This window comes from Tripterygium wilfordii, chromosome 6 (genome assembly GCF_013401445.1).
Source record: "Tripterygium wilfordii isolate XIE 37 chromosome 6, ASM1340144v1, whole genome shotgun sequence".
Taxonomy (NCBI): Eukaryota; Viridiplantae; Streptophyta; class Magnoliopsida; order Celastrales; family Celastraceae; genus Tripterygium; species Tripterygium wilfordii.
Window position 1 is genome coordinate 285,219 of NC_052237.1, and position 11,628 is coordinate 296,846.

The window sequence follows — 11,628 nt, forward strand, 5'->3', positions numbered from 1 at the left end:
TTGGATGTTTGCTCGTCGGGCAAAGCTGATCCAAGACACCATATATATCTTCTATACAATGAGAGAGACCGAGAGATTCAAAGTTGAGTTTTTGGACTTCAATCGCATTACCTTCCTGGGAATTCAGGCAACCCACTCCCAAAATTCTCCAAACTCAATAGAATTATTAAGGCCTGTCTTCTCTTAGGCATTTCAACAAACACATGACAGGCATACAACATAATTGGACCAAATTCACAAAGCGAAACACTCGAATCTCAAAAAATTTCATAAATTAAAACAATGGAAGAAAGCTTAAGTTAGGTACGAGCGAACGAAGGGCAATCATCCAAATACATAATAATATTATTTCACTTCTTTAACAGTTCCTTCATCCGATTCAGGTTGAGCGTCCACAACAATCGAGTCATTGAGAGCAGTTCGTTGTTGTTGCTGCTGCTGTTCGACATTCAAGGATTGCTCCATCTCTCTTAACCCCGTCCTCACCACGCTTGTAATCAAAACTGCACACCAGAAAACAAAATTGAAGAATCAAACTTATAAGCATGTGTTTGCGAGTAACTATACACACACACACAAATGGATAAGAGAAGAGTACCAGCGGCGGTGCCAATGGTCCAGAACCAGAGGATCTTCAATCCAGGGCTCATCTTTTCTCTTGCCATCTTTGTCGATCTTTCACTCCTCTCAAAATCAAAATCCGACGTTTGACAATGGTGGGACAGCGGCCTTGGAGGCTTGGACGCTGGTGGAATCTTTTGGGGAAATTTTGGAAAATGGGCTGGGCACATGGCCCATTATTCTTAAACTTGTAGACAGCTAATGAGTGGCGGGGGCCTACTGTTACACAGGGGCCCATGTAACACTATTTTTAGCCAACAAAATTTTTATTTTATTTTAAAAATCATAAATGTTTATCATTCATCATAATAACCCAATAATAACTTATTTTTGTTTGAAACAAAAATCAAATTTTATGATAATTCTAGATCGTTGGATATAAATTTAAAATATTAAATATTCTGATTGGGATAAATTTGGTTTTTGTTTTGAATGGTGAGTTTGTTATGATTTAATCAAGTGGTACTCATGTAAACAATTAATATTTAAGCCTTAAAATATAAATAATCATACCAAATCCATCCTTTACCACCCAATAATTTGTGAAAAATGAGGATTTTTTGTTTTTGATTAAAAATAAGATAAGATGTGAAATATATAACTCCCCGTGTCCATGTGTCGTCATAATCACAATCACTAATTGACATCAGCTGATCACATAATAATATTTTATGATCATTAACAGCACCACAAAAGGTCAATCTTTACTTATTACCAATTTACTTTTGTCATGATCAAAAAAGCTCCCACTTTCAGATATGGAGCGTGTCAGAGAAACGCCCAGCTCTTTCGGCTTTGCAAGCTAGTAATTTTCTACACGTGCCAGTCGAGACGGCCACAGACTGCTCTCTGTCTCTCCCTCAGATTCAGATGTACACAAACAAAACAAAACAAAATAAAAGCTAAAAAGTCCCACTCCCACGCGTTTTACAGCCAGAGGAGATTCTCTCTCTCGCTCGCTCTGTGTGCCCGTCCATTTCACTTCCTCCTCATCTCTGCATAATTGAATCACCGACTGTAGGTACTGGTCTCTACATTTCTCTGCGGGATCAATCGGAGGTAAATTCTCGACCATCTCATCCTACCTTCAATGATTCCCTCGGTTTTGAATCTGCTGGTTTTATATATCGGAAAGTGATTGAAGTTTTAGATGCGAATGCATTGAAAGAAGTCAGCGACTTTAATTTCGATGCCTCTATACCTTATTGCCTTAGATTTTTGGGAATTTTTTTCTTTAGAAAGATTTGATTTTGATTCGAATGTTAAGTGATTTATGTATGCTACGGCTTTTAGATTTTCAATCGCTTTCAATGAATTTAATCTTCTTTTCATTCCATATTAGTGTCTGCTTCGCTTGTCTATGTGGATTGCTTTCCAAGATTATAATGTTCTGGTCTTCAAATAAATTTTTTTTGTCTATGTTTGGAGCATAGATATATATGGCAGGGATTCAGTTTGAGTGATCTTCATCTAAACACTAGATCTGCTAATCTCTGCTTATAAACAACAACAATAATAATAGAACCTTGTCCATCAATGCTTAAAATCAGCAATTGCAGATAAGGAAACTCCGGCTGGTAGTCAGTCTAAATATTAAGGAGAGCTTTGGAGGAAGATAGTTCTGAAAACAAACGAAAGGGTAGGAAAAACTGTCACTTTATGTAATTTGAAATGTATTTTCTAGCTACTCTATCACAAAGGAAAGGAGTGATGTGTTTGGGTTTGTGCTCACAGGAGAGATTGTGAGCTTTTGAGGGGAGACATGTTGGCTATCAATTTCATGATAACTGTTGATTAAAGTGTCAATGACTCAATATAAATAATCAGAACAGAACATTTGAAAAGAATTTGACTTGCGTACTTTATGTGAATCCTATTATCTATTACTAACTTCTTCAGTCTTCACAATGTTTGCCGAGTTCCTGCAGTGAGTGAAATATAGTTGTTGGGCATATAATCTGCAGCCTGTCTTGGCTTTTCTTTCACTATAAATGTTTTCACATGGTTACTATACAATATTGTGGTCTCTTCTCATGGACCATTTGGTAGTTGCTTCTGGTTGATGTTTTATCAGGCACCTTTGTTACATGGTTAGATACATTTGATTTTTTTTCTCTCTCAATCTTGACGGTGCTCAGAATATATGGCGTTGGTAACAACTGCTGAAGTTTGTGATGCAAACCCGCAACTTCTTGTGAGTGGTGAACTCCGAGCACTCCAACCAAATTTTCAGATATTTGGCAGACGCCCGATGTTCTCTGGACCAATAGTGACCCTCAAGGTGTTTGAAGACAACGTTTTGGTTCGCGAGTTTCTTGAGGAGAAAGGAAATGGCAGAGTTCTTGTTGTAGATGGTGGTGGGAGTTTGAGGTGTGCCATACTTGGAGGCAATCCTGTAGTACAAGCCCAAAACAATGGATGGGCAGGTATAGTGGTTAATGGCTGCATAAGAGATGTGGATGAAATCAATGGTTGTGATATTGGTGTTAGAGCTCTGGCTTCTCATCCAATGAAAGCTAATAAGAAAGGAATTGGGGAGAAACATGTCCCCATAACCATTGCTGGGACCAGAATCTCTGATGGGGAATGGCTCTATGCAGACACCGATGGCATCCTGATTTCTCGCACAGAACTTTCTCTCTGAGCTTGTTCTCCACAGAACAGGTTTTGTGAGAACCTATTTGTGGTAGTAGGCTGTAAGTTTTATACTTAATCTTGTGTTGCTTGAGCTCTTTCTTGAATACTAGTTTGCTAAGCCCTTTCAGTTTGATCAAAGTCTATGAAGCTCCAGAATATGCTAATTTGTTCCTTGTAACTGCTATTTAGTTCAATAATACTTAAGAAATTATTATGTTGCTCTCTCTTTATATGTTAGATTCGAGGCTCAAATCAATAGCTATTGTTTTAAGCATATACTACTACTGGTGCTTGTGGATAATCGTTCCAAGTTCTGAATTCTTTTGCATTATTGATACATAGAAGCCTACATTTGACCAAAGTACAGATTTCATATACAAAACCATTGATGTAAACTACCTTAATTAGCCACTGAAACACACTGATTCCGAATCTCCGATGTCCTTTGCAACAACTACACCGGAGTCCTCCCTAGTCACTGTCATAGTTGATGCAGATGAACCTTCATTTTCTGGCATACCAATTGCTCCTCTCTTTATGTGTATTCGTCGCCATCTTCTAACCAACTTTGAAATGCTCCTTTCTTCTTCCGCCCGAGTTCTCAGAACTCTTTTGGAAGATTCATCGGTAGTGGCGGATGAACCCTCAGTTTCTGGCATACCTAATTGCAGGAAAATCGCCTCTCTCCTTCTCCTCCTTTGTTGCCATCTTCTTACCAATTCAGAAAAGCCACTTTCTTCAACAGTCAGAGACTGCAGTTCTTTAAATTCATCAGCAGCCGAAGAATCTTGCTCAATCTGATCACGTCGAGTAGTAGCTGTTGTTCTTGTTGTTGTCAATGGGAAGATAAGTGGTCTACAGAAGTAGAGTATGAATACTAGGAATGTAATGAAAATGTATAGAGATGTCCACACACACAGTGTCCATTTCCAGTTGTGCACCATCTGTTTTGTCCAAGGAAGTCGAGAGTTCAAGGCCAATTTAGCTTCATAAAGCTGTGGGAGATGAGAAGTTCCAGCCCTTGATGACAAAATTACTCTGACTGCTTTAGTTCTTGGATAACCTTCCTTGTGCTTCAACATTTCAATGTTTAGCTTCTGGGTTTCATCACAAAGTCCTAGTACTAGGGGAATCCCCATCTGAAATGTCCGAATGAGTCGGACCAGGAGGCTTCTGAATGGCAACATACATGGCTTGCTACTTCTTGCTATCACACCTCCGTTTGCTGATAAGAGCTCTGCAGTCAACTGATACACAACAAAGGAGTCTCAAGAACTTGAAATAATTGACTTCCAAAGACATGTATTCCAAATTCAATCCACATTAATGTAAAATTCTTGCATCTTAAACTAGCAATACTTCTCAATACTTCAAAGCCACTTAAGGATTAACTGACAGAATTTTAAAGAATTGGGTATACCTGAAAAAACCCAATATGTCTATTGTAATCAGATTCAGGTATCAATAGAAGCACAGAAACATCAATTGTATGCCCAAATGGAATACCCCTAAGTGCTTGCTTGTTGCAACTCCTCCCACCACAACCAAATGAGTAGAGAGCAGTTGGATTATCCTGTGTGTAGTCAAAAAACAACCTCTCCCTCACCACCACCGACTCCTCCACCCAAACATGCACAAACCCAACACCCAACACCGCTCCAACCGCCATCACAGCCACCAACACAACACCCACATGGACAGCACTGAACAACCCCACCCAAAATTTTTTCACCAAAAGTAAACTTCCATGGGTGATCTTGGAAGGCACCTTGTGAACCACTGACTCCACCTTGACGGTGACCTCCTCTGCGCGGCGGTAAGAGTCGGAGGCAATGGAGAATATGAAAGTGATGGGTGAAACAAGAGTGAGTACGAAATAATTGTAGATGATGTATGCTTCCATGGATATAAGTTTTGTGAGCCAGTCATCACTTGGGTTTGGTATGAAGTAGTTGTAGCCTTTTCCATCTTCATATTCATCCTCCTCCATGGATCTGGAGTGACCTCTGGTGGTGGTGGTGGAAGAGAGGAGGCGGGTGTTTGCATGAGAAAAGGCCTATGACGCGTGGTGGCTATTATAGTTACAGAGATGATACGTGTTATTATTACACATGACACGTGGCTATACGCCACAGTTTAATCCAGACTAATGGGCTAAGATTCCGGATATTCCTTAGGGCTGGGCTTCTTTAGCCCATGCTATTCTATCTTCCAACCGAGAGTAATGGGTCAGGATATGAATCTCTGGGCCGGCAGCCCATTTATGGTTTTCCTTCCTTATCCGCTAATTCAGTGAACGGTTTCTGGCTGATGCAAGACTTTCATCCATGCACAAGATTCCTCGATATGTTAGGACCGTAGGCATTGAAATTAATCAATTATCATCGATTAATGAGAGCCACAAGGGTGCAAACAACCTCCAAGAAAAACTCAAAAGACAGTGAGATATAAGCCACATCCACATGTAGCATTCCATTTCCACCATTCTAGTCTTCAGGTTAAACGACGTTATAGCATTTTATATATCCACGCCATCCAACGAAGAAAAACACTACAATCAAAATCAAAACTGACAACTCTTGAGCATGGAATGAAAGGTATAATATCAAAGTTTTTCAATGTCCATATTGACATCTCATAAGCATAAAGACAAGTTGGACTTCTGAACCAGCATACTTCATCCACACGATTACCAAATGACTAACCAATACCACCTACCAACTTCCAAGCATCTACAATGCCCATGCGCTTATTCAGTCAAGGTGAGAAACAAGTCATTCATATATCTAACTCAGTACCCTAATCACCCCATACCAATTACTAGCAGATAATCATTTCTAAAATTGTGCATATCAAAGTTAAAACAGTCCGAATGCGACCACACCATTTAAAAAAGCCGCCACATACAAAGTCATACTAGCATCATTCTCTAAAATGTACCTTCAACCCATCATACCATTACCATATTACATCCGCACCACCCAAGTGACCTTCCTAAAACCATGCATAGCAGCCAGAAGTTCAGCCAGGAGTGTCAATGATACCTTGGGAACACAATCTAGAAGTATCAATCTCCTATCACCAAAACGAACATCACTTAAAAGCATTAATAATGAGTGAGAGCACTGAAGAACAAATACAAAAGCATACAGTTCATCGACATTGTTCTCAACTTTGATGGTATCTCTGTATCTGCATATTCCAGCATACTTTAATATCATTCAACCCTCACTATCCTAGCAAAACAATTATTAATCACAAATTGAATGCACTGGGCACTACCCGTTTCTATCCTCCACGTAACCACGAAACTATTTTATTCAAGCATAAATGATTTGCTACTTTGGGAAGAAGAAGAATGGGGCAGAGAAAACCAAATTCCCTCCACTACACAGGCTGACTGTTCTCCACCAACATAAGCAGTGCCATTGACTTAGCTTGAAGGGATTAACACCATAATACGCAAACTAAAATTCCCAACTCCCAATTAATATCAATTGTCTTCTAAGAAACAGCACAATTAAGAACAAGGTAAGCACACCTGTTCCAATACTCTAAAATATACTGTACAATCATAAAAAATAAAAACCCAAAAGATCAAGAACAAAGGACAAGGAACCAGATATAACCGAGTGTCCTAAATTGCCAACCATGGAAATCTCAATAATCGTTACTAGACTTCACAAGAAACCATGTCAAAATCAGGGATACGCAATACCCCCATCCCTATGCTCTGAATAACAAAATAATTAACATATTTTAAAAAACACTTATTAAAGAAAAAACCAATTAACACTTGAGCATAAACTAACTCATACTTAAAGGAGCAGAGCAGGAAATTAAGCACGCTGACATTCAAGCACTAAAAATAACTCACGAAACCACAAAAATAATATAAAACATAGCTAACACATCCTTAAAGTCTTCTGATTACTTATTTCCATGCCAAACATATGTAACATCAAAGATTCCAAGAATATCATCATCATCCACCAAACTCGGAACCAAAAACACCACCAAATAGTAAAACCCAAAAAAATACAACAAGGATACTCAAATCTCCAGAAGAACACAAGATTATAGCCATACAATCTAAAAGTTCACTTCTTGAGGCTTCCCCTAACACCGGGTTTAGTCTTGCTCGGCTCAGGGGCAACGGAGGAGTGGAGATTGCTGAGCTTGGACTCATCGAATGGGATCTTAGGGTGCTTCGCATCGTGATGGATCTGCATAGACTTGATATCAGGAGCAGTAACCTTGCAGAGAGGGCATTCCAGCTTGGAGTGGCCGCCCTTCTCCACCCCGGACCGGTCAGCGAGCCCGGCCTTGCCTCCGCCCCTGTTCGTCATCGCCGCATCGACCTTCGCCGCGATCTCCTTGGCCGTGTGCTTCTTCGGCTTCGCCTTCCCCGTCATTATTGGACGGCTAAGATTGGATGATCGATTCGATTCTCGGTTGTTGAAGAAGAACAGTGGATAGAGAAACCCTAGCTTTTGTTTTGAGAGAGAATGAATGAATGATTGAATTCATGTACCCCTCCATTTATATTTAGGCTTATCCTCCGTGCGTGCTACGATCCAGTGCAATCAACTGTACGTGAGATTGAATATACTTTGTCAATAAAAATAAAATAGTTTTCTTTTTAATGATGAGGGACCATGGGCTTTGGCCCATTTATATACCTAAATAAAATACTTATCAACTGTAAACTAATAATAATCAAACTAATTACTCGATTAGGTTACACCTGAGTCATCAATTGAAATGATAAGGATGGTGTGTATCACTCTGATGATCAAAGTTCGAATTCTCCTCTCTTTTTCCAAATAAAAAAATTACTCGATTATGTTTCAGTTTTTGATCAAACAATTTTCAATCCGGGTCCTTACAAATCGAATCATCTATATAATATATGGGAAAAAAAAAACTACAATTCCCAATCAGATCATCCATATAATATACAAAAAGAAACTCCGGATCTCTTTGAATGATGATTTCAATTGGAAAGCACATGAAAAGCAATCAAGAAATTCCCTCGACTGTCTAGAGAAGGGGTTGAGCTTCCCTGAGCCTTTTATTGTGTACATTTTGCGAAAAGTAGAACAAATAAGAAAAAGGTCAACTAGGCATTAAGGTACTACTCTTACATACAAATTCCAAACAACTGCAAAAAATGGATTGGAATGGGAAATATTTTATTCTGGAAAAAGAAAAAAAAACGGAGAGCTGTATAATTCTTGAGATGAAATTGATTAAAAATTGTATCCATCAAAGGAAATGGGTGTGATAATCGTATCCAGTTGTGTTTCATCCAAGACCCTACTACATGGAAGATATTTGGGGCTTCTGTGCATTCTCTTCCATGTAAAGCAATCGCCTCTTCTTCGAACCATATCCTTGATATTGGTAAATAAGGCTGTATAGGCATTGCCTGAGGCTCAATACATCAAATGTTTCCATGAATTGCAAATCTGTGGTCCTGGATTTTTTTCCAGCGAAACGTTGGTATTCCTCAAACACAGAAGACAAGCACCAATTTTGCAATTTCCTGAAGCAACCAACCAGACAACCAGTTCGATGCTGCACCCAAAAGAAATCACGATGAGAACACATGAAAAAATAAAAGATGGAGACGCAGTAAAAAATAAAAAAAAAGGGTAATGCATCCAACTGCAGAGCCAGTCCCCCTTTAAAAAGATACTAGGTAAGATTTACAAAACGAATACCACTCTTCGCAGGATAGAACTGTGTTCCAGCAAAACAAAAGGCAAATAACTCCACCAAAAAAAAAAAAAAAACTTATTCTGTATGTTGCACCATATGATTTCTAATGGAAAACCACTTAATCCAAACCCAAATTTTGAAGAAAATTCTATTGATATAACATTAATTATACGCAAGACACAATATTGACTGGCTAATAAAATTAACTCATGAACTTACCTTCCCTCTTTTGCAATGAATGAGAATAGGATGGTTTCTCACATCTGTAAACACCAAAAAATATGTTCAGAAAAACACAGGGAAAAGATAAAACACATTGAAGCAAGAAACACATTCCAAATCAAATGTTGAAGCAACAACTTTTCAGTTTTCAGTATATGACCCGGTACCAGTTAGGACTTTCAGTGCCTTCATGATAGGATCTTTGGGTATCGATACAGGAGGCTCCTGCAAATGCAAGTAATGTAGATTTGAGTATCAGCATAATTTGTCCACCATCATATGGCATAAAAATGTTATTGATGACTGAAAACACACAATCATGCACATGGTAGATAAAATATTGTTCACCTTCATGATATAATCAATGTTATAGCCTAAAGAATGACCCATTGACAATAATATTAATTACTTGAGTCCACGGATGTGTATTGGCACCTGATTTCCCTAGAATAAGAGTTTCCCTTATGTGCACTGCAATGCATTCCCATTTTCGAACTTCTCGACTCTTAGATTACAAACTGGCCATTTTGTCTTTTCTATTAATACCCATTAGAATCACCAAAAACCAAACAGCATCACCAAGCTATTATGATTTCTTAGCAAGCAACTGCATGATGGCAAGATAAACAACTAAACAGCCAGAACCTCCCTTCAGTTTTCAATTCCTAGCTACTACACGTGGTTGATGAAAAAAATCTTTTTCAAATATTGCTAGTCATGATTTCAAAACTAGAAAGTGTAAATAACAATTCACAAAAAATTTATGCACGTGTGGTTACACATTGGCTGTTAAGTCCCAAAATAAAATATGCTTCAATAAAATTAATTACTATCACACAAGAAATATAATTTTACATAAGTATACCACAGACATTCATATTCGTATGTAATAAATTGCATAAGAACCACCATGAACAGCATGTTTAAAATAAATATTGCGTATGAAAGACATGAGAAAGAAGAATGTAATCACCGTCTTCCCCTCCATTCCAAACTGGAACAGCTGAATATTTTGAGATCGAAGGAACTCAAAGTTCTCTTCTGGATAGGGTTCAGGACACAAGTATCTGCCAAAAAGTGAGAATCACTCGTCAATTGCAGTCGAATATGCCATTCCACATTTACTTAGTCATATTATTTCATCAAAGAAAGGCAAAATCAATACCAAAAGAAACAAATAACTTCAATACATTTTAGCTTAACAACCACTTTCTCTTGATCAACAATCTTTTTCCCCCTTTCTCTTCCTTTTGCAGAATTCATAACAACAAAAATTAATAAAAAATAACTTTTTAAAACACAGAATATTTTTCTTTGTATCAAAGAGCCCACGATTTCTAAATTTTCTAACTTTCAAAACAAATTCGAAAACCATTAATTGAAGAAGGCAACGAAAAGAAAGAAAAAACAAGAATTGAAGTTTCTCGCATTAAATAAACAATAAAACATACATAATGGAGCGAAGATTTAGGGTTTCAATAAAACCGAAATTGGCAGGTTGAGGGAATCCAGATCTGTAAATGCCGTCTTCCACCATCGAGAAGTTCCCAGGCGGCACCAAACCTCCCTCGCCTTCCTCGCCTTCCATGATGACATACATTCTGTCTCCGTCCCTCTGCTTCTCCCCCTCTCTCTCGTTCTTTTAACAAGAAAAATAAATACTGTTGTCTTACACAGAAACGAAGAAAACACGAACCGCTATGAAATTAAATAAAACCAGGCAATGCGAGTCCGAAAAGGAGAAGGTGAAAGATTCATTGTTGTTCGTAGGCTGTCCGAATCATAGACGGAGATTAAACGACGTCGTGGATTTGAGGTTTTCGATTCTTCTTGCGACTCCGCTTGTGACAGCTTCTTGTGCTCGACAAGGCAAGGGAGGGGGGGCTGCTTTTATTTACAGAATTTCACGCGTAATTTTAATGGAAAATTCAAATTAAATTAATAAATAAATATTAAAAAGTTGAAAAAATGTTAACGTGTGTCTTTTTTTTGACTCTAATAATGGATAAGATTTTTACTTTGAAGTAGTCTTTTTTATATTTCTTTTTGGATTTTAAGAATGTTCTATGAATCCATTGTGATTATGACACATGTTGGTTCCCCAAAAAAAAAATTTGTTGTGTTTATTATTTTTTGGAAATGGAATTTCAAATTATATAATTAATAATTGGCATTTTTTTAACCTTCTTTAAATTAGTATTTTTGCTATAATTAATATTATAGCGAAAACAGCATGGAACATTACTATAATTGGAGAAGAGGTGGGTAGGTTTTCTGCTTATCCACCTAATGTTTCTTAGTAAATTGAGTGGATTGAGTTATCATTACTCATTACTTGGGGAAGAAGTTTATATATTCTGTTTTTTTTTTCTCTCCAAATTCACCACCTTTGTGTTTATTATTTTTGGAATTAGAATTTCAAAT

At 37.8% G+C, this 11,628-nt stretch overlaps 5 protein-coding genes across 6 annotated transcripts; 1 reads left to right on the forward strand and 4 right to left on the reverse strand.

Annotated features, from left to right (window-relative positions):
- Positions 1–163: 163 nt before the first annotated feature.
- LOC120000039 lies at positions 164–791 on the reverse strand. Its single transcript, XM_038847907.1, has 2 exons — positions 599–791; positions 164–503 (listed from the first exon to the last, which is right to left on the reverse strand). The coding sequence occupies exons 1-2, from the start codon at positions 789–791 to the stop codon at positions 346–348; spliced, it is 351 nt and encodes a 116-aa protein (XP_038703835.1). The 3' UTR covers positions 164–345.
- A 729-nt stretch (positions 792–1,520) lies between these two features.
- Positions 1,521–3,493, forward strand: LOC120000122 (putative 4-hydroxy-4-methyl-2-oxoglutarate aldolase 2). Of its 2 annotated transcripts, none has more exons than XM_038848007.1 (2): positions 1,521–1,680; positions 2,760–3,493. In XM_038848007.1, the coding sequence occupies exon 2, from the start codon at positions 2,765–2,767 to the stop codon at positions 3,263–3,265; it is 501 nt and encodes a 166-aa protein (XP_038703935.1). In that variant the 5' UTR covers positions 1,521–1,680; positions 2,760–2,764; the 3' UTR covers positions 3,266–3,493. The 2 variants fall into 2 exon arrangements, with proteins under 2 accessions (XP_038703935.1, XP_038703936.1); XM_038848008.1 differs by having other exon boundaries at positions 1,527–1,679; positions 2,751–3,493.
- A 63-nt stretch (positions 3,494–3,556) lies between these two features.
- On the reverse strand, positions 3,557–7,006 carry LOC120000121 (seipin-1). The gene is made up of 3 exons (XM_038848006.1): positions 6,199–7,006; positions 4,679–5,809; positions 3,557–4,505 (listed from the first exon to the last, which is right to left on the reverse strand). The coding sequence occupies exons 2-3, from the start codon at positions 5,246–5,248 to the stop codon at positions 3,663–3,665; spliced, it is 1,413 nt and encodes a 470-aa protein (XP_038703934.1). The 5' UTR covers positions 5,249–5,809; positions 6,199–7,006; the 3' UTR covers positions 3,557–3,662.
- A 165-nt stretch (positions 7,007–7,171) lies between these two features.
- Positions 7,172–7,777, reverse strand: LOC120000123 (protein METHYLENE BLUE SENSITIVITY 1-like). The gene has a single exon (XM_038848009.1). It carries the CDS (start codon positions 7,671–7,673, stop codon positions 7,359–7,361), a length of 315 nt encoding a protein of 104 aa, XP_038703937.1. The 5' UTR covers positions 7,674–7,777; the 3' UTR covers positions 7,172–7,358.
- A 503-nt stretch (positions 7,778–8,280) lies between these two features.
- LOC119999468 (tyrosine-protein phosphatase DSP3-like) lies at positions 8,281–11,083 on the reverse strand. Its single transcript, XM_038847047.1, has 5 exons — positions 10,656–11,083; positions 10,178–10,271; positions 9,372–9,429; positions 9,202–9,245; positions 8,281–8,838 (listed from the first exon to the last, which is right to left on the reverse strand). The coding sequence occupies exons 1-5, from the start codon at positions 10,802–10,804 to the stop codon at positions 8,581–8,583; spliced, it is 603 nt and encodes a 200-aa protein (XP_038702975.1). The 5' UTR covers positions 10,805–11,083; the 3' UTR covers positions 8,281–8,580.
- Between the last annotated feature and the right edge of the window lie 545 nt (positions 11,084–11,628).

Excerpts from the sequence above, each read along its gene's own strand:
- LOC120000039 (XM_038847907.1), bottom strand. The coding sequence starts at position 791 with ATGTGCCCAGCCCATTTTCCAAAATTTCCCCAAAAGATTCCACCAGCG. Across the intron at positions 504-598 it reads GACCATTGGCACCGCCGCTG|TTTTGATTACAAGCGTGGTG; the intron begins GTACTCTTCTCT and ends TCTGGTGTGCAG.
- LOC120000122 (XM_038848007.1), top strand. The coding sequence starts at position 2,765 with ATGGCGTTGGTAACAACTGCTGAAGTTTGTGATGCAAACCCGCAACTT.
- LOC120000121 (XM_038848006.1), bottom strand. The coding sequence starts at position 5,248 with ATGGAGGAGGATGAATATGAAGATGGAAAAGGCTACAACTACTTCATA. Across the intron at positions 4,506-4,678 it reads GACATATTGGGTTTTTTCAG|TTGACTGCAGAGCTCTTATC; the intron begins GTATACCCAATT and ends GTTGTGTATCAG.
- LOC120000123 (XM_038848009.1), bottom strand. The coding sequence starts at position 7,673 with ATGACGGGGAAGGCGAAGCCGAAGAAGCACACGGCCAAGGAGATCGCG.
- LOC119999468 (XM_038847047.1), bottom strand. The coding sequence starts at position 10,804 with ATGTATGTCATCATGGAAGGCGAGGAAGGCGAGGGAGGTTTGGTGCCG. Across the intron at positions 9,430-10,177 it reads TTGGAATGGAGGGGAAGACG|GAGCCTCCTGTATCGATACC; the intron begins GTGATTACATTC and ends TTGCATTTGCAG. Across the intron at positions 9,246-9,371 it reads GGCACTGAAAGTCCTAACTG|ATGTGAGAAACCATCCTATT; the intron begins GTACCGGGTCAT and ends TGGTGTTTACAG.